The 22,286-nt window shown below is 39.4% G+C and overlaps 1 protein-coding gene across 4 annotated transcripts in view; it reads left to right on the plus strand.

The window, feature by feature from the left end:
• Window positions 1-22,286, plus strand: part of LDAH (lipid droplet associated hydrolase) — a 115,345-nt gene that overhangs the window by 19,356 nt on the left and 73,703 nt on the right. For all 4 annotated transcript variants that reach the window (XM_027767936.1, XM_006167660.3, XM_006167661.3 and 1 more), the window contains 2 exons: window positions 4,223-4,363; window positions 12,251-12,420. In XM_027767936.1, coding sequence (XP_027623737.1) covers window positions 4,223-4,363; window positions 12,251-12,420 — 311 coding nt within the window. The remainder of the gene's footprint in view (window positions 1-4,222; window positions 4,364-12,250; window positions 12,421-22,286) is intronic.

Here is a 22,286-nt window from a genome sequence, read left to right on the forward strand (position 1 = left end):
TTTCCCTTTCTCTGTCTCAAGCACACACTCTGTAGCAAAAACATGGAAATAAAAAGCTCTACTCTGGATATATATTTTCGAGAGATAAAAATTGTATTCATTTATGGTATACAACATGATGTTTTGATGTCTGTACACATTGTGGAATGATTAAATCAATCTAGTTAGCATGTTTATTACCCCACATACTTATCATCTATTTGTGGAGAGAACACTTAAAATCTGTTCTCTTAGCAATTTTTAAGACTATAATACATTGTTATTAACGATTGTCACTATGTATAAACTAGATCTTTTGAACTTATTCCTCCTATCTAACTGAAATTTTATCCTTTGACCAACATCTCCCTATTTTCCTACCCCCTCGTCCCTGGTGTATACCTGAAGTATCTGAGTACTAAGAAAATAACAACATTGGTCATTACAGAAACCTTCTAGTGGAGGTAAGTAGCACCTTACCTCCTAAGGCAGGGGCCTCTGTCCACGTTGGTACCAAATCCACTACCCCTTCTACCTCTAGTACCAGTCTGGTCTAATAAATAAGACTTCAAAATAAGTTAATTTGAGGGACCAGCAGTTAGTGTAATGGCTATGTCACTGGACTCCTATGTAGCTGACCGCGGTTCGCGTCCTGGACCCGGTGACTTAAACTCATGCTGAGCACGTGTGCACGCATGCCCAAGATCCTGAACGGAGAATGGAGGAGAAGGGAATGCGGCGTGGCCATCCCCACTGAGGGGTGATTTCTCGCTTTCTGTCTCTCTCTCTCTCTCTGTCTTTCTGGCAAGCGCATGCGCCCTGTAGCAAAACCCTCTCAAAAAAAAAAAAGTTAATTTGGTAGGGAAAAATTCACTTATTTCTAATGGCAATGCATACTTATTTCAAATGAGAAAGTAAATCATAACAAGTTATACCTTAAAAATATGACAGCATACTAAGAACATCACAAACTCCCCAAAGTAGAGCATTTTAAATTAGATAGTTACCTAATAAACTTTTTTGAATCTTTATGTTTCCAACATTTGTATATCCTGCCAATGTTAACTATTGCGTTTAATCTTGTAGTTGTTATTTTCGGTGTCTCCTTAATATTAAAATGTTTTTTAACTGTAATAATAATTATAGTATTAATGTGTACCATTATTTAGTGCCTACTGTGTGTCAAGAATTGTGCAAGTAGCTGGCCACTCATTATCCCTAAGAGTCATCCCAATGACCTTAAAGAGCTATGTAAGATTAACCAGAACTAAGTGCACAGAGGACCCCACACCAGGCCATTTATGCTTTTTAAAATTCAGTGTTATTATTTTTTTTATATTCTTTTAGTCATCCAGTATTTATCAAGCACCATGTGTGAACTTAGGCAAGTTATTTAACTTGTGAACCTCAGCTTCCTCATCCATAAAATGGAAGTAGTAATTGTACTGCCCCATACGAGGACTAAACAAGTTAACACGTGTTAAGCACATTAACACTACCTGGCATCGAATAAGTTGTAGCACTTAGTAATATCAGCTGTTACTATTTTTTAGCCATATGCAGAAATCTGTAGGACTTACCTGAGTGACATAAAACATTTGAATATGAGTCCTAACATATTTCTATAAGGTTATACTCAGTATATATATATTCTTCCTAAAGTAAGTTTAAGATGAAATTTTGATCAGAGTCCCAGAGATTTTCAAAAAATCGAAAGCTAGTGAAAAATAATCCTAAAGTTTATGAGACTAGCTTCAGAAACTTAGAAAAATAAAGAGAAGGAATTTGACCACCAGTTACTGAAATATTAAGTTTATTTTTTTTTTAATGTAGTAATTAAGACAACATGAGGGCCAACAGATGGTGTAGTGGTTAGAGTGCTGCACTCCCACATGGCCAACTGCCATTTGAGTCCTTGTGGTGTGCTTGCTCACATTCTCTCTCTCTCTCTCTCTCTCTCTCTCTCTCTGTGTGTGTGTGTGTGTGTGTGTGTTGAGCACACATACCCTCTAGCAAATTTTTAAAATAACAATAATAAATAAAATTAAATAAATAATTCTTTTTTTTTTAAGTGTAGTAGTGGCAGACCAAAAAAAAAAAAACCCAAAGGAAAACATAAACAGAATTCCTTGACATCAGAATTAGCAAATGACTATAAAAATTTATTTTTAATCAGATGACATTTCAAATAAATACAGAAAGAATAAATTATGTAATAAATGGTCTTGAGACATTTGGCCAGTCATTTGGAAAGAAGTTGGAGGGCTTCTTTGTGCTTTATACGAAAAAAAAATTCTGAACTTGGGGGCTGCGGGTGGCATGGCGGTTAATGCGCTGGATTCCCAGCCGACCAGGGTTCGAGTCTGGGACCCAGTAGCTTGAAAACCATGCTGAGCACATGTGCATGTGTGGCCAAAATCCTGAGAGGAGAATAGAGGAGAGGGGATTGCTATGTGGCCGTCCCATCTGGGGAGTGATATCATTTGCCCTTTGTCTGTCTCTCTCTGGTAAATGCACACGGCCTAAGAACAAACAAATAAATAAGTAATTCCAAACTTACTGAAGATAGAAACTTACAAAACATGAAGCCTTGCCTTCCACAGCCCCATAGAGGTTACAGCCCCTGTGCCGCTGTGCTCCTCCTGCCTTCTTTCCTCTGTAGCTGCACAGTGGCCCGTAAGCTGGCCAAATTGCATATTACTGCGCTGGGGGAAGTTTGCGCCTTATTTGACAAAGATGACAATAGAACCATCGCCAAAAAAAAAAAAAAATCTGAGCCTTGGGTCGCTGAGCCAGAGCACTAGTAAAATAACCGTATGGATGATAAGGTCACTGTATATTCCCATTATGGCTAGATGTTGATGCCCAAGATTGGATTGCTAGCATTCACACCATGTTTACTATGTTTCCGACAGTGTCGATGTGCTCTATGTATATTAACTGACATTATCTACACACGAAACTAGTATGATTATTACCCCCTTTCATGGATAAGGACATCGAGGTACAGAAGGGTTAAATGACTTGCCAAAGCTCACACAGTTGGTAAAAGGCAAAACAGGATTCTAGCCCAGTCTGTCCAGAGTCTACACTCTGAACTGCCTGTCTAGAAAACTAAAAGATGATTGAAGAGCAGGGAAGAAATCAGTGACATTTGACACGGATGGCTGTGGTTATTTACATCAGTGCCCCAGACTATGTCACATCATTCCAAAGAGGAGAAAACCTACGAGCATGAAGAAATTGATAAATTGGTGAAATAGATATTAATGGAAATGAACTTCATATAGGCGATACTTGCAAGATAAAATCCCTATTTCAATGCATTTTCCCCCTATGTCTGTATCAGATTGAATCTTTTTTTTAAAAAAAAAAAAAAGATCATTTGTGTTGTTTCTCTATGGCAAATTCATGTCAAAAATACCTTCTATACATGCACGAGAAAAATCTATAGGTATTAGTTCATGATCTTTCTCCAAAAGATCAAACTATACATCTATTTATAATGCATAGATTTGTGATAAATGACAAGGAAACACTGAAAAGATAAAATTTTTCTGTACATAATTCTTACATTGACTTGGCTAGTCTTTTTTATAGATTCATGATGAAAAAAAAAATCTGAGCCTGGTCAAATGTTGAAGGGCTTATATGCATTATTAATGATTTGAGACTATGTAGATGACAGTGGAAAGCCACTGAAGGGTGTGTAAGTAGGGAATTGCTATGGTTTGATGTCATGATGACAGGATCTCTCTTCAGGGACACTGAAGAATGGATTCCAAGGGGACAAGAGTAGGGAGATCTGTCAGGAGGCCATCATAGAAAACCTCGTGGGCAGGGGTATTCACTAATGGAGAGAAGTGGACACACACATCTGAGTTGGATTTTGAAAGCTTATTTGACAGACCCCATTGGTTAATTGGATGCAAAGATCAGAGAGAAACCAAGGGTGAATCCTAGTGTTTAGAACTGAGCATCTGGTATATGATTGATGATTTCATTTAGTAGGTTGAGGAACAAGGAGGAAGAATTTATTTGAAGAGATTGAAGAACAGAGCAGGAATAGAAATGTTCTAAGTGGTCATTCCCAAACTTAAGACAGAAAGGGCATTAAAGTTAAAGTACACATGTGAATGGCACTAGATCTGCAGAGCCAAGTACGAGGAAACATAGACCTTTCTTTTCCAGTTTTGTGGGTTTATTTCTTCAATTAATCTAAAGTCTGTGATTCTTTTCTTAGGTAACCCAGGCTTTCCTACCTTTTATGTGCCATTTGCGAAGGCTTTGTACTCTTTGACAAACAGACGCTTTCCAGTGTGGGTTATTAGTCATGCTGGACACATCTTAGCCCCCAAAGACAAGAAGATTCTTACATCAGAGGGTAAGTCCTTGCTAACATGTCCTTTCTTTTACAGTGGGTAGGTGTTCACATTTCTAGAAAGTCTGCTAAAGTTACACCAACGGAAATCTCTGTTTGTTGGCATTAGTCCCATGGTGCCACATTTTGGTAATTTTAGAAATTTTTTTAAGAGATTTTTGTGTTGAGGCATGTGTACTTGCTGGAGAGACAGAGAGACAAAGACAGTAAGAGAGAAAGTAAGAAATCACTACCCAGGGAGATGTCCATGCCACAAATCCTTCTCTTCCATTCTCTGGGGGTTTGGGGCACACACACATGTGCATCTGGCATGAGTTTTAAGTCATTGGGTCCAGGACTTGAATCAAGTTGGCCATGTGGGAATCCAGATGTAACCACTATACCACCTGCTAGCCCCGATTTTAGAAATTTTTAAGACATTCTAACACTTCTACAGGTTATTTTTTTTAAAGAATTTGGGTAGATCAAGCAATCTGTGACTTTCTTCCTTTATTTACTAACTAATAATCAACTATGGGGAGTAGCAGATAGGGTAATGGTTATGTTGTTGGACTCCCACGTAGTTGACCGTGGTTCAAGACCCAGCGATTTGAAATTCACACTGGGCACAGGTGCACGTGCCCAAGATCCCAAGAGGAGAATGGAGAAGGGGTTGCAGTGTGGCCATCCCCTCTGGAGGGTGATTTCTCGCTTTCTGTCTTTCTGTCTCTCTGGCAAGCACATGTGCACTACAGCAAAAATCTCTCTCTAAAAAAAAAAAAAAATTAAAAACACGGGACCAACAGATGACTGCTACTTGGCCAACCATGGTTCAAATTCCAGACCCAGTGACTTCAAAAATCATACCAGGCACATGTGTATGCATGCCCAAGACCTTGGAACGAGAATTAAAGAGAAGGGATTGTGGCATGGCCATCCCCCGCCAGGAGAGGAAATTCTCATTTTTTCTCTTAACTGTGTCTGTCTCTCTTTCTCTTTGGTGAACGCATACACCCTAAGGCAAGAAACAACGTCTTTAAAAAAAATTTAAAAACACATTTTATTAGAATTAGGTGTTTTGGGGGCCAGCAGGTAGCATCTTGGCTAAGTTGCTGAACCCAAACATGGCCATCCATGGTTTTAGTCCCAGACATGGCAACTTTGAAAACCATCTGGGCATATATGCGTGTATACCCAAAATCCTGAGAGGAGAATGGAGAAGGGATTGTGACATGGCCTTCCCCCGGGGGAGGTAATTTCTCACTTTTACTCTCAGTGTCTCCCTCTGTCTCTCTCAAATAGTGCCCTTGCCCTATGACAAAAATCTTTTTTTAAAAAAGATGTATTTTGAAAGATAAGTGAATATTGACTTCCAAGTAGCAAAAGATTTTTAAAAAATAGTGAAATGAAACTGAACATGCAAATTGTATTGCCTTAATTAAAGATATTTATTTCAACAACTGCCATATTAGAAATGACTAAAATGAAATAAAATGTATAGTAGAGGCCCAGCTGCAGTGGTACAAGCTGTGGGACACCATGGTACAAGGTTGGGGACACATGGGAGACATGGTCCAGTTCCTGGACCAATCTAAACAGGCTAGGTATGGTAGTGTGCACCTGTAATCCTAGCTAACTAGAAGGCTGGGGCTGGAGGATTACAACATGGTAAGACCCTGTCAAAAATACCTCTCTCTGGGAACCAGCAGTTAGTGTAATGGCTATGTCGCTGGACTCCCACGTAGTCGACCGCGGTTCGCGTCCTGGACCTGGTGGCTTAAAACTCACACCGGGCGCATGTGCGTGTGTGCCCAAAATCCCGAGAGGAGAATGGAGGAGAAGAGATTGTGGCGTGACCATCCCCCCTGAGGGGTGATTTCTCGCTTTCTGTCTCTCTGTCTCTCTCTGTCTGTCTGGTGAGCGCATAAAAAAAATCTGGGGAGGCAATGCCCCCCAGGGGAAAACACCCCCAAAAAAAAAAAAAAAAAAAAAAAACCTCTCTCTCTTTCCCCAAAAAAAGTATAGCAGATATTTGCTCCAATGCTGTGAAATAACTTTAAAGCTATGTCTTTATTGGTTTTAGTTGTTTCTTCCTATATGCCCCAGATTTGGAAGTTAATATCATAGTTTATCCACTGTCAGGAAATTTACATGTCCGCTTAGAACATGCTTTTGCTGTCTTATGTTTGGAGAAAAGACGTTAAACAATTTCTTCCTAGAAAACAGGCTTGTTTAATGTGCTGTATGTCTAAAAGCTGCTGGGTATTCTAATCTTATCTGAACTCTGCCAACAGAAGGGATAGACCAAAGAGAAAGGGAGCTAGGAGGCAGTGGAAACACCACCAGGTACTCAGTGAAAGATAATGCCTCTCCTTTTGTTGTGTTCAAATTTTGTAATGGGGAGTAAGTAGCTAGCATGTCTTATTCCCACATTTTTACTTGGTGAGAAAAGCCATCCGCACTAGAGAAGCTGTGGGTTGAATTATTTAAATAGAGCAGCATACAACTAACACTATGAGCTATCAAAAGTCATGTTAAATGTAGTGGTGGAGGTGTTAGACTGCCACATGGCTGATCACATAGTTCAAGTCCCGGACCCAGTAGTTTGAAAATCACATTGGACACATGTGCATGTGTGCCCTAAGCCCTGACAGGAGAATGGGTAAGAAGGGATTGTGGGTGGCCATCCTCCCTGGGGGTGATCTCTCACTTTCCCTCTCACTTTCTCTCTCTGGAAAATGTAGATGCCCTATGGTAAAAAACTAAAAAATAAATAAATAAAAGGTCATACTAAAAACAAAAGCAGATATTTAAGTACAATGCGAATAACAACTTTCAAAGTTTGAGAGATCACCGTGGACCAGCAGTTCTCAAACACTGGGATGCATCAGAATCACCTGGAGGACTTATACACAGATGGTTACCTCCTGAGTGTTGATTCAGAAAAGCTGGGGTGGGAATTTGCATTTCTAAGTTCCCATGTAATGTTTCTTTTTTTTTTTTTTTTTTTTGGAGTTCCCATGTAATGTTGATACTGGCTGGCCCTGCGACCACCTTTTCAAATCAACCACTGCCCTAAATCTTTACCAATGAACATTGATGAGGAGACCAGTAGCAAATATCTGTTGTGTGTCTGAATTTCTAAGAAGTGCGTTTAATTCTTATTTGAAATTTACATTTTGTTACTTATAACCTTACTTTGAGTGTGCTCATACTGTTTGGGCTGCTTTGTACTGTTGAGGCCGTACCTTAGTAATTAGCCTGGGTTCTTTGCTACCTAATGAGAACAGTGCCATCTAGAGGCATCAGCCCAAAGGGCGATCTCAGGGCCCAAGGAAGCTGTGGTTTCAAGAGGGGGAAGGGCCACTCATCATCACGATGGATTTCTTGGCAACCTCCTAGGTTATTTTGTGTGGTGCTGCAGGAAAATGCAAAGAGGTAGAAGTGCCAGGCTCCACCTTTTAGGTTCGTGACGTTCCATCTGAGTATCCCAGGAGTTGTGTGAAGGCTGAGTAGGGCTCTGGGCTTTACCAGCCTGCCATCCAACCAGAACAGTTCTGCTTTCATCTGGTTTCCATATTGGAGGTTATGCACGCTACAGTGGATTGCCTTAGATAGGCAGGACAAATGTGTTATCTGCCATGCAAGAGTCTTTTCCTAAGGTCTAGGCTTTCTGACATGCAAAGTATGGTGTGAAAACTATGTAGGCATTGAGAGAAACGGTGTAAGCTAGAATGGCACATCAAATGTTGAAAGTATGCTTTGCCTCATATTAGCCACATGTTAAAATTAAGAACAGTTGGAAATAATATTATAGTTACACCACATTATCACAATCATAAATTGAGTATAATTGGGAGAACAGATGTTTACCAATGTCAGAAGTAGATGATTCAAGGGGGAAAAAAGTGTGAAAAGAAAATTTGAGGAATTAGAAGTATAAAATGCTTTCTGGCTTTGATTTTCTGGAGTCAGCTTACTTGAAGGCAAATTCATTATCAACTATTTCAAGTCATTTGCTCAAAAAATATAAAACAAAAACTAGAAATCATACATACTGGTTTAATTTTAGCAGATAATAGCCACCTAAAGAGTTATACAGTCTTGCAAGTAATGATGGATTTAGGTCATGGTTATTCAAAGAAACTATAAACTGCTCCTACTGCAGCCCTCCAAATGGAAAGAAGGAGAAAACCCAGCAGAGCTTTCACTCTAGCAGAACTGGGAATAGCATAGACTCATAGAAGGAAGATGGAATGGCTACATGAGTCCAAGGCAGAAATAGTCGGTCAGTCAAGTCTCAGGGCTCGAACCATGCAGTCAGCCCTGTGGGGTCCAGTGCCTTAACCTCCACACCCACCTACTGCCCCTATAATTGTGTTTTCATCTGTGCCTGTGTCTGTTTCCTCTTACTACCCTGTGATCTTCTCGGAGGCAAGGGTGGTATATTGTATTTTTATCTGTATTTTCAATATTAGCCATGGCCAAATTAGTCATGGTTTTCTAACAGAGAAATCAGTTTAGTTCAGGGAAAATGAAAGAAAATTAGAGGTGACAGATTTACCTATGCCCTGAGGCTGAAAGGGACACATCTAAAATTAATCTAAAATTGACAACAATTTTAAAAACTGAATAATTAGAAAATATGAAATGCTAATATTATTTAATTCCTGCATGAAGTGGTTTGGTACAGATTATATTTACATTTTGAAATAAATTCTACAGTCAGTAAATGAACTAGGAAGTGAATTTCAGTAGAAATGGACCTAAAAATTAGGTCTGAGTTCTAAGGAGAAATTGTCGGTGTCGTATTCACAACCATTTATTGGTAATGGTGTGGTGAGTTGGATCATCATCTATCAATTCAGGCCGTTCTCAGTTCAGAAACAAGTGTTTTAAACGTGCTTAGTTGATTGTAACTTGGAGTACATTTTCCCTCTGGGAATAATGTTATGAAAGATTTCCATATTATCATTCTTCGGGTTTTGATACAGTTGAGTATAATTTTTTACTGCACCTTACAGACAGTAAGTTAATGATTAGCATTTTTTTCAAGTTAAAATAGTAATAGGAATGAAAATATAGAATCGGGTAGATGATCTTTTAACTTTTTGTTCTTGCTAGTAAAATAATGTCCAGAGAGCACATTTAAAGGTTCTATTATTGATTATTTATAGAAGTTGCTTTCCTCATTAATCTCATTTCTTCAGCACATACCAACAAGGAGTATGTAATTTCAGAGAACTACTGAGCAATTTTCAGAGGTAAAGTCAGATCTTAAATTCATCTGAATATTCTTCTGAATTACCAGTTCATTAATGTTCATCTGAAATGTAGTGTTTTAGGCCCTTATTTCTAGTGTCAGTGAAGTTTTAAAGTATTTATTATATTTAGCTCATTTTCTTTCTCTTCATTCTAACCATGCAGATGTTCTTGGCATATATTTGAGGGAGGATTTAAACAATAGGAATTGAAATACTAGCAGTGAGAAGTTTTGTTTATCAGACAGTTTATGGCAAACATCTAAGCAGCCGTCCTCGGAAAAGAACGTTAAGTTACACAATTATAGAGGTGTCAAGCCAGGGTTTAGTCTTGTCTCAGAGGTTCGTGATCTGGGTACTACACCTGGACATACCAGTGACACCGAGACTTGCACATTTCCAAATGCTGTGCATTTTGAAGAACTTGAGTTCCAAGTATTATAGGTATTAGGAGGGTGTGTAATCAGAGAACACTGTGATCTCTTTAGGACAGAGTGATTTGAGCAGACATATTGTGAGTAACAGAGTATTAACTAGTCAAACCTAAATATAATACTTTTTATTTGTTAATAAGTAAAAATTTGGATTTGGAGCCAGTAGGAACTCTACCAAAGTCAGTTTCCAGATTTAGTTTCTTCCCAATTGTTTTTTGTTTAACTTTGTCGTTAAGTGGACAATGAGTCCTAGGCTTACCTGGCAAGAAGAGTTAGGGCTGAATATGTCTTACCTGACAGGTTAGTAGTATCACAAAAATAGGGACATAAGCCTCACTGATCCAGTGAAAAGCTCTTCAATAAGTGTATGCCAGACTTTGGGGAACAGAGATGAACAGGCACGAAATTAGAAAACGGGAATAAATTGGAATAGTGTGGTGAGGTAAACAGGGGATGTTGTAGAACTGAAAGGAAGACTACTTTATTTCTCACATATTGACTCAGAAGGCCTATCAGAGGAGATAACCCTTGGTACAAGTTGGAGAATGAATCAGACTTAGATTAGGAAGGGGAGACGCGCACTGAAGAAAAAGAGAACAAAATGTGGACCCAACACTGAAGAGTAGTCTTTGATAATAAGTTTTGGGTGCCTTTTGAGTGACCCTCGCTGCTTATAGTGAACATCAATACTATGCAGGAGTCATAAAAGCAAAAAATGTAGTACTCCCGTGGTTCATATTTTAGGGAGCAATTGACTACTTTGTGATAGTTTGAAATATCAGGTTTTGGGAAAAGTCATGATGCATTTTTGAATAGAAAATACTTCATGACTTTTCGAACAACCTATTATATACCCTGTTATTGGATTCATAGGGCAAACTCATTGAAGTTTTCCATACTCATAGAATATTAGAGCTAGCACATCCTTAGAGGTCGTCTTGTGAATGTTAATCAGATTTTACTCAACAATAATATTGACTGTATATTAGTCAAAGAGGATACAGAGATGAAAAGATGGGCCTTGCCTTCCAGGAACTCACAGGCTCAGAGAGGAACAGGCAATAGACAAGTTTGACAAAGTGCTGTCATCAGAGTCAACTACTGTTTAAGCACAGATGAGGGCTCATTCATTTTTCTTGAAAATTTACTAGGTAGAGTTTTAATTAGTCCTTGAAGCATCTAGAAAACAGTTCAGTTTGGACAGGAAGGACGGATATTTCAGGTCAGAACTGTGCTGATGAAAAGGAGTAGTTACAACATATCAATTTAAGTCTTTAAGTCTGAGTTCTTTTAACAAAGATTATTTAGAATAATGATGCAATGTCATAACCATTCTTAGTTAGTTGCCTATTAACGATTTAAGTTATCCTAAACCAGTGATTCTCAATGCATGGTCCTGGGATCAGCACATCAACATCTGCAGGAAACCTGGAAATTAAAATTCTTGGACCCCAGATCAGACCTGTCGAATCAGAAGCTCTGGTTCTAGCAGTCTGATTTAACCACCCTTCCAGGACATTCTGATGTATGCTCAAATTGGAGAACTAGTCCCCTCAGCTAGTAGTAATTCATAGGGTAGCTGAACATTCATGGGCTTTGAGGACTACCAAACCTAGGTCTAAATCTCACCTCTCCTACTTATTAGGTCTTTGACCCTCAGTCTGTTACCTAATGTCCTCTGGGTGGTGGAACATGCACCTATAACGTGAAGATGAGGATATTTCCTTTCCAAGGATTGATTGATGTGCCTAATAGCATAACTTATGCTGTAGGCTTTTGGTAAATGGTTGCTGCTATAATCCTTATTATTATTATTATTATTATTATTATTATTACAGATTTTTATTTCCAATGAAGCGATTACAATCCTTTAGTACACACAGGGATTTGGTCCCAGGATTCCTTGTGGATACCAAGATCCTCAGATGCTCATGTTCCTTACATAAAATGACATGGTGTTTGCTTATAACCTATGTACATTCTCTAGTATACTTTCAGACTTCTCTAGCTTACTTATAATATTTACAAGTAATATACATATAAAATACATGATATATAGATATTTTTGTTTATATTTAAATATTTTTAAATTTTGTATCATTATTTATTTATTTAATACTTGTCATCTGCAGTTATTTGAATCAGGGGTATAGAACCTGCTGCTCGACTGTGCTTTGACTTGGTAAATGAAAACATGGTCATGTTTTTGCTTTTAGATCCAAGTGCTCAAGAAATTAAGGACGTCTATGGACTACATGGTCAAGTAGAACACAAACTAGCTTTCCTGAGAGCTCATGTGCCAGAAGAAGTGAAGCTTGTGCTCATTGGCCACTCAGTAGGGTGCTACTTTTCTCTTCAGATTTTGAAGCATGCCCCTGAGCTCCCAGTAAGTACTCCGCAGGGGTTACCGTGGGTGCCCACGTACACACTTGCACAAATCTTCCTCAGCTTTTCTTTGCTCTTAGTCTTTTGTTTAACTGATACATAGAGTAGGTAGAGGGATCCTGGGAACTGCCTTTATCCTTATCTCCATGTTGCTATGGGCTGTGTGAGTACATATTTCTTTTTTTTTTTCTTTTTTTTGTTTTTTATTTTTTATTGTCATCATAATCTTCTTTATATTACATTGGATTACATATAACTTTACAGTGTATTACATGTGAGTACATATTTCTGAAATTCCCATAATGTTTCAAAGAATAATACTGAGAAAGGTAGGCATTGTCTGACTATATGCCTTCAAATTTAGGGTTACCTTGGGACCAGCAGTTAGCGTAATGGCTATGTTGCTGGACTCCCACGTAGTCGACCACAGTTCGAGTCCCATATGCGGCGGCTTAAACTCATGCCAGGCACGTGTGCGTGCGTGCCCAAGATCCTGAGAGGAGAAGGGATTGCAGTGTGGCCATCCCCTCTGGGGGGTGATTTCTCGCTTTCTGTCTCTCTGTCTCTCTCTGTCTTTCTGGCGAGCGCATGCACCCTATAACAAAAAAACCTCTCAAAAAAAAAAAAGAAAAAAAAAATTTAAGGTTATCTGGTGTTCTGTTAAATATGACTTGGGCATCTTTCATAAAGTATTATTTAACAGCAGTAACCAGGTAAGACCTAACAAAATTATGTCTCTATTGGGAGAGAATATTTTGCAAATATTCATGCCTCCTTCCAGAAGGAAGAAAATGTGTCATCCTCATTATCATCATCATTGAAAGGCAAACAGCTGTCTTTGTGGAACACTAAGTCGTCAGTCCTGGATCCTTTCTATAGCTTGGCAGCCTTTCTAAGATACACATTCATTCATTTATTCAGGGACTAAGTGAGGCAGTGTAGACACAGAGACCTATTTAAAGTGCCCAGGAAAACAAGCAAACTGTAGCAGACTAAAAACAAAACTTGTCCTTTCACTAACATGTATCATTGAAATGACCCATAGAGTGGATGCATTTCACTAGATCATTTACTTCTTCATTTAACAAACATAAGACATCCCAGTGAATAAGACAGAGAGCCAGGAGTCTAAATGGCGAAGACAGACTAACCAGTAGATGTGGTAACTGCCATCTCGTGTAAGTACAGGCTGTAGAAGGATATGTGTGAGACTGGGCCTCATAGGTGACCCAGGTTCAGAGCCCAGACTGACCTGAACAGGCCAGGTGTGCTAGTGCACACCTGTAATTTTAGCTAACAGGGATGTTGGGGCAGACGATTAGCAATAGTGCGACACTGTCAAAAATGCCTCTCTCTTCCATAAAAAAATTTTAAAAATAAAATTTTTAAAAAGTACCTACAACTTAAAAGTTCTATGTATTAGCTATTGTTGGCTTTCTAGAAATGACACTAGGATGAGTAACCAGCTCAGTTGTTAGGTTAACCACTGTATTAGTCATCTACTGCTATGTGTCAAATTATCCCAAAAATTAGCAGTGTGAAAACAGTACAGATTTATTCTTCTCACAGTTCCTGGTCAGAAATCTGGCCACAGTTTAGTGAGTCCTCTGCCTCAGGGTCTATCACAAGGTTGTAGTCAAGGTATCTTTCAGGGTTGCGGTCTCACTAAAGACCTGAACTGAGAGAACTTTGCTTCTGAGCTCGTTCAGTGGTCATTGGCAGGATTCAATTCCTTGAGCATTGTTGGACTGAAGGCCTTCCTTCATCTCTGGCTGTTAGGTAGTGGCCACTGTCCTTGTATGTCACCTCTCTAATTTGAAGCAAGCCTGGGACAAGAGCCAGAGAGAGTCTGCTGGCAAGATGGACACTACAGGTGGTAACCTTATCACAAAAGTGACATCCCATCACTTTGCTGCATTCTGTCATAGCAACAAATCACTAGGTCCAGGCCAGATTGAAGAGGATGGAATTACACAAGGACAAAAATACTAGGTGAGGGACCAGCAGATGGTGCAGAGGTAGAAGTGACTGGATCCCACACAAGCAACTGGGTCCCACGTGGGTGGCAGCATGGTGTGAGTCCTGGCCCCAGTGGCTTGAAAAACACACCAGGTACATGTGCATGCGTGTCCAAAATCCCAAGAGGAGAGTGGTGGAGTAGGGACTGTTGTGTGGACATCCCTCCTGGTGACTGCTTTCTCACTTTCCCTCTTTCTCTCTGTCTCTACTGAGTACATGCACCCTATAGCAAAAAAAAAAAAAAAAGCACTAGGTTAGGATTTCACTTATGTGGTTGGTGTACAGTCAAGCATGTGGCTATACAAAATGCATAAATTAAAGTACTGAAATTATTTTCTAGTGTAGGTAGTAGTTGGTCCTGTCAAATAAATGTAGCAAACTCATAAGAAATGTGATTTTTGGTTATTGGTTATTCCAGGTATTTAAAAAGTTAAAAACATTAAAAAGGGAACTTGTGTATTTGAAATAATGTTTTTATTCTAGAACATAGGAAAGAAAATATTAATTTCTGAGTTCTTCACAGTCTATTAATTTAATCACATATGGGTGCTTTTAGATTTTTTGTGTTTTGTTTTATTTTAATGCCCAAGGGCATGTGCACGTGCCAGAGAGAGAGAGAAGCTCAGAGCCCCTCGGTGAGATGGACATGGTCACAGCACAGTCCTCTCCATCCCGTCATTCCATCAGAATCCCAGGTATGCATAAGCACGTGCCTAGAATGTTTTTAAAGTAGGAATTTTAAAAGTTATTTATTTAATATTTTTATCCTCATTATTATTTTTAATTTGCTGCAGGGCACATATGCTCACCAGAGAAAAAGAGAAAGAAAGAAAGAAAGCTACCAGGTCTGGTACTCAAACCGCTGTCAGCTATGTGGGAGTCCAGCACCTTAACCACCACACCACCTGCTGGCCCCTCCAGGGCCTGGATTTAAACCACAGGACTTAAACCATAATCTCAGCCATGTGAGATCCAGCTCCCTCCACACAAAGCTTAACCTCTGTGCTATGGGGCCAGCCATCTCCTTTTTGCTTTAGTTTGTACCAGGTCCTTTTTACATGCAGTGTGTGGCTTCTCTGTGTATTTGAAAAGAGTTGGTCAACACAGTCATCTGGAGCCTTTCCTCTTTGTGGGGCCTGCATTCACAGTATCTGTTGGGAAAGAGACATGATGCATCTTAAGGTTAATGCACCACCTTACAGCTTCTGAAGCCTCATGACTTCGTAATTATTGCCCTGCCTTTAGGTGTCCTTGTGCTTGTAGGAAAGGTGGCGAAAAGGGGAAAAAAGATGAAACGTGAGCTTAACCTAGTCTGTTGTGGAGACATATCTCATACTGTGGTTATAGACTGTTCAGAGAGGCACATGAAACTCTCTTTTATCTAGAGGTGTATCCTAGAAAATAACATGTACAATAAATTGTCCATAAAGGTCATCTTTTAGGGAGTGAAGTAGTGAACATCTGTATGATTTTATTTTTCAAAACCTTTATCTGGTTTCTATTAACTAAATTGTTTAAAACTCCAAAAAAAACTTTCCCTCCCCCCCATAAGACATCTGGGCCAGTTAATATTGGCGTTGTGATCCCTGTCAAAGTGTTGACATTTCAGTGTCTCTGGGCTACTCTAAGACAACACAGTGCTTGCATGGCTGAAGTTAGCATGACATGCTCCATTTAAGATGCATTTGACAATCAAATAAGTGTGTGTAAGCCAGAATGTTGCAATCCCTAATCATTTTGCCAAAAATAAGTTAGCTGTTATGTTTTATAACATATGAAGTGTGATAATAAGAAACTTGTGTTTCCATCCCTTCTGTTATTTTTACTGGAATATTTGACTCCCATAAGATTTTAAGGACATATGTGTAGTTTAGTAGCTGGTTTATTTAATTTACTTTTGGTTCCATTCTTTGCAGTATTTTTCTAACTAATTATAGATAACTTTGTTCTTAAATCATTTAAAAAGACTCAAGGCATATGTCAGATATATCTGACCTGTATTTTAATATACTGAAAAAAATAATTACTCTAAAAAATCAGGTATTTAAATTATTTTTTTAAACCAAGTTTGATACATAGAATTGTGGAAAATCTTCAGATGGTTTGACCATAATGATCAGAACAGGGAATGTTAAAAAGAAGTGTGAGAAAATAGACAATTGGAAGACTGTTCCATAGCTGTCATGACTTACAATAAACTCAATTCTTCTTAGACTCGTAGGATTTTAGAACTAAAGTCGATATTAGAGACAGTCTAGCCCATCTTTCATTTATAGGTAGGAAAGTGAGAGAAAAATGCCTTGCCAGGATTCAGCCTTGGCTCTGTCGGAATCTTGGGGTGCAGTACACTTACATAATCTGCGGGCATAAGAGATTCTAAGAAGACTCTTTCAACCTTTGTATGATGGCAGATCCTGCAGACATGACAGCACGTCCCTGCAGTGTACACGATTAGATTCATGTGACTCATTTTGTTGCAGCTCAAAGAGCAGGGGACCCTGCAATGCTCTATCAATTTGGGGGAAAGGAGGGAAAAATGCCATGGAAATAAAAAAGGAGTAGTCATCCTAGCTCCACTATCCAGAGTCTCCTTTCTCTTATCATCAAGGCTTTGTATTTTAGGAATGTACCATCTTTCCAATAAATCACCTGCATAAAGTTGAAGATTATGAGTTGAAAGCCCTTTTACCTGGACTTTGCCCTGGGTCATGGGGTGAACCTTAAGTATTTTAACTTTTATTTTCCCCAAAGAATTTGTATGGCATTTAGTAATAATAATTTCTCCCATTCAAGGCATATCAGATCCTTTAAAAATTTAATTTTTTATATTATTTGGCCTACCTTGGGGAAAGTGTACAACACAGAGCTTCCTTTTTCTGCTTCACTGGCAAAAATATCTTCTCTCTAAATGAAATTTCCAAATTACTCCAACTCACTAAATGTCAGACAGTTTTATCCAATTGGATAAGAATTTGTCCACTCCAAGGGTGGTGCCTGTAGTCCCAGCTACCTGGGAGGCTGAGGCAGAAGGATTGTAAATTTGAGGCCACACCATCCTGGGCCATACAGGAAGACAGTGTGTGTGTGTGTGTGTGTGTGTGTGTGTGTGTGTGTGTGTTTGTCTAAAATACATTATTTACTTATTTGTCTTCTTTAACAATGCATATTACTATAGAGGATTTTTTTCCTTATTGATTCAATGGCAATGATAATAATACTGTCATCTTAGTAGTGTTACTTTATAATAAAATGTACCGAGAAGAATTTTACTCAGTCCTCAAATTCCTAGTGTTAGAGTTCTCTTTTTTGCCTATTTTTTAAATTTCTTATGTCTACTTTACAGCTTTCTCTCTTCTTTGTTAGTGTTAGGAGCCACTTCTCTTCCACACTTCTAATTTATTGCTATTAATATGCTGTGAGTCTAGAAAACAGCTAGCCATGTTGTAATTTGGCTCCATAAGAATGAACAGATCCTAAAGACATAAGAATGCAATCTGGAGGGAAGGTAGGAGAATAGGAGATAATTTATTTGTCACAGTAACTGTCCTGTCCCTGGATTAAGTGATAAGAAATGGAAGGTAAACTGAGGTAATATGCTAATGTTCAGGATATTTGAGGACAGATGTCTTCTAAGTAGGAAGATCAGAAAAACTCTTCATGAAAAAGCTTTTTTGAACAGAATATTTGTTGAAAAGGAGAATATTTGATCAAGGCCACTGAGGCTGAGTAGTATCTAGGAGAGGATTTGAGGTGGGGGTTACTGTGCCTCATAAGTGGTGAGAACGAAACAAAAACAGAGCAGTACGTTTGTCACTGGGCATATGAGAGCCAGGGCAGCCAGTCAGGTTGCAGCATGGTGTGCATGAAGGGAGTGGACAGAGATGAGAACCCAGGCTGACTGAGGCAAAGTGACACAAAAGGGGGCTGGGGGCTAGGGGCTGTGGACTCACTTTCCAGACAGCAGGAGCTATAGAAGGATAACGGAGTTCAGCCAACACCCTGTGAGGCAGAGCCATGTGGGAAGGTTGCTGGTTCACGTATAAAGACCTCCCTAAGTACACCAGTCGCCCAGTCACACACGTGCCCAAATTCAGGCTGGCTGAGGCTGGGGGTGGCTTATATCATCAAGACCCTGTTGGGGAATGCTGTATCTCTCTCTCTGCGTCTCACTCGGTGAATAAATAAGTAAACTTTACAAATAGATATGTGATAGAATAGAAAATATTCATATTGTAATAAAGTGTGTGTGTGTGTGTGTTTGTCTAAAATACATTATTTACTTATTTGTCTTCTTTAACAATGCATATTACTATAGAGGATTTTTTTCCTTATTGATTCAATGGCAATGATAATAATACTGTCATCTTAGTAGTGTTACTTTATAATAAAATGTACCGAGAAGAATTTTACTCAGTCCTCAAATTCCTAGTGTTAGAGTTCTCTTTTTTGCCTATTTTTTAAATTTCTTATGTCTACTTTACAGCTTTCTCTCTTCTTTGTTAGTGTTAGGAGCCACTTCTCTTCCACACTTCTAATTTATTGCTATTAATATGCTGTGAGTCTAGAAAACAGCTAGCCATGTTGTAATTTGGCTCCATAAGAATGAACAGATCCTAAAGACATAAGAATGCAATCTGGAGGGAAGGTAGGAGAATAGGAGATAATTTATTTGTCACAGTAACTGTCCTGTCCCTGGATTAAGTGATAAGAAATGGAAGGTAAACTGAGGTAATATGCTAATGTTCAGGATATTTGAGGACAGATGTCTTCTAAGTAGGAAGATCAGAAAAACTCTTCATGAAAAAGCTTTTTTGAACAGAATATTTGTTGAAAAGGAGAATATTTGATCAAGGCCACTGAGGCTGAGTAGTATCTAGGAGAGGATTTGAGGTGGGGGTTACTGTGCCTCATAAGTGGTGAGAACGAAACAAAAACAGAGCAGTACGTTTGTCACTGGGCATATGAGAGCCAGGGCAGCCAGTCAGGTTGCAGCATGGTGTGCATGAAGGGAGTGGACAGAGATGAGAACCCAGGCTGACTGAGGCAAAGTGACACAAAAGGGGGCTGGGGGCTAGGGGCTGTGGACTCACTTTCCAGACAGCAGGAGCTATAGAAGGATAACGGAGTTCAGCCAACACCCTGTGAGGCAGAGCCATGTGGGAAGGTTGCTGGTTCACGTATAAAGACCTCCCTAAGTACACCAGTCGCCCAGTCACACACGTGCCCAAATTCAGGCTGGCTGAGGCTGGGGGTGGCTTATATCATCAAGACCCTGTTGGGGAATGCTGTATCTCTCTCTCTGCGTCTCACTCGGTGAATAAATAAGTAAACTTTACAAATAGATATGTGATAGAATAGAAAATATTCATATTGTAATAAAGATATGTATTGTGAAATTTTGGGTTTATTTTTATGAGTGTATGTTGATATCTTAGTTATAATATAGAATAGGTAATCTTACCATAAGCCAAGGTTACAAAGTTTGAAAAACCATTAATCCAGACTGGAGTCTACCACAAAAGCTACGTGAAGAGAAAAGAGAATATTAAGAAGAGTTTAGTTATATGAAGGATTAAAGATGGCCATAGCTTCTCGGCCATTCCTGTCTCTAACAGTGAAGTCTGTTTCCCTGCCCTGTAGAATTTAAACTGGGCATGTGACTTGCTTTCACCAATAGCATTGGTGAAGTGATAAGTAGAAGGGACTTTCTGGTACTTCTCAGCCCAGGCTTTAGGGGAGGTGGGAGCTTCTATTTCCTCCCTCCCAGAAGCCAGCTACCGTGTAAGAATCCAGCCCTGCCACCACTGTCTTGAGAAAATCCAGTCTGGCTATATAGGAGGATAATGAGGCACCTGACATTAACATGAAATCTTCAGGCCAGCAGGTGGTCTGGAGGTTAAAGCATCCCCCCAGGGGTTGATCTCTCTCTCTGGTGAGCCTACATGCCCTATAGCAAAACAGGGGAAAAAAAAGATAATGGAACTGTTTTGGACCCCCCAGCCCAGCCAAGTGAGGAGTGCCCCAGCAGATGCCACAGAGGGCAGGAGAACATCCACCTGAGCCTGTCTGAATTCCTGACCCACAGAATCATGGGAAAGAAACACTGTGGTTTTATACTGTGTGAGGATGGTATGTTATTAGTGGATAACTGAAGCAAAGTTACAGTGAATCTAACAAAGGCTGGAGAGGATGAGAGCTTCAGGCTTCTGATACTAGTAACAGGAGGAGAGTCATGGGTGACCGAAGAACATTTTTAGTAGATTAAGAGGAAAAGGAAATTGCAGAAAGTTAGGTGATAAATGGTTAATGATCCAGGTATTGACCAGTGAAGGAGAAAAAGACATGGTGACAAGTTAAGGAGGAAGCGGGTTGAGTGAACATTTTTTTCCCTGTAAGTGGAAGAGAAAATAACAAATCCTGTGGGGCATAGCCCATATTTAGAGGCTGAAAATGAAGGAGAAACATTTGTTGGAATACATTTCCTCTTAATTGTCTTTTAAGACTACATACTTTAAAACTAGGAAAATTTATTTTTTCTTAATCTGTTGTTCCGTAAAAACAGTTTTCTCCCCTTTAGGGAAAAATATATTTGACTTGGTGCTTCATTTTATCCTAGAAACCTGAATAAATACTTTAAGTTGATGTCATTGTCACTACTAACAGTAATTATACTTAACATTCATTTGAAATTTACAAAACATGATCATATGTAACAGATCATGTAACAACTGCTTTTCCCATCCTACAGATGGGATTGAAGTTCGAAGGGATTAGGTAAACCTCTATGTCCGTTAGTAGTAAGAAACAGAACTAAGACTGTTTTCTAAATTTCTCATGATCTGCCTTCCAGATGAGTTCATTAGAAAGGTTCTGATTATAGGCAGTTAGAATGAGTTACTTTTATAAACCACGAAAACCTATTTGATCTAAACTTAAGATTTCTAATGTTGTTTCTTTAATACTTGAGTTCTTCAAAAGCAGGTGAATATTTTAGGGGAGTCCAGAGGGAATCGGGAGAAATAAGAACATGTGTGAATGTACAGGAGCATGGGAAATAAAGAGAGTTGGTGTTGAGCAGTGGGCCAAGAGCAGAAATGGAGCTGATGAGATAGTGAACCAGGATCCTAGGATGGAGCTGGGGACAGAAGATCACGTTAGAATGTGAAAGACTTCCGGAGATTCTGCACACACAGTGGGTAGGAGTTTGAAAGTTGTCTCCATGTGGCCGACTAAAGAGCCCTGGTGTGTGAGAACCACAGGGGTGGTCAGGCAACAGCTGATTACTCTGATCTGCACAAGACTCTTTATTTCAGAAAGTAGTAAATCTTCTACTCCAAGAAAAGTTGTATTGAATATAATAAAATGGTATCTTTCCTGTGGTGGCACATCAGTAACACAGCTGGCCTCACACGGAAAAGGTCTTAGGTTCACATCCTGAGAACTCTGAGCATGCCAAGGCATGTGCTTGTGATCTGGGTTGGCCGACACTGTGGGTAGATTGTGACATGAGGGCCCTGTAGGGATGCCTCTCTCTCTCTCTCTTTCTCTCTTTCTCTTTCACTCACTCACTCTCTCTCTCTCTCTCAGAGGAAGTAAATTATGTATTTATTTAAATACACATGCCTGGGTACCAGTAGGTGGCATAATGGTTATGTTGCTGGACTCCCAGGTAGTCAACCACAGTTTGAATCCCAAACCCGGGTGCTTGAAACTCAGAATGGGCGCTTGTGCACATGTACCCAAAACCCTGAGAGGAGTAGGGGAAGGGATTTCAGTGTGGCCTTCCCCCTGGGGAGGGGGATGGTGGTGCGTGATTTCTTGCTTTCTGTCTGTCTGTTTTTCTGGTGA

This window comes from Tupaia chinensis, unplaced genomic scaffold (assembly GCF_000334495.1).
Source record: "Tupaia chinensis unplaced genomic scaffold, TupChi_1.0 Scaffold144952_1, whole genome shotgun sequence".
NCBI classification, from domain to species: Eukaryota; Metazoa; Chordata; class Mammalia; order Scandentia; family Tupaiidae; genus Tupaia; species Tupaia belangeri.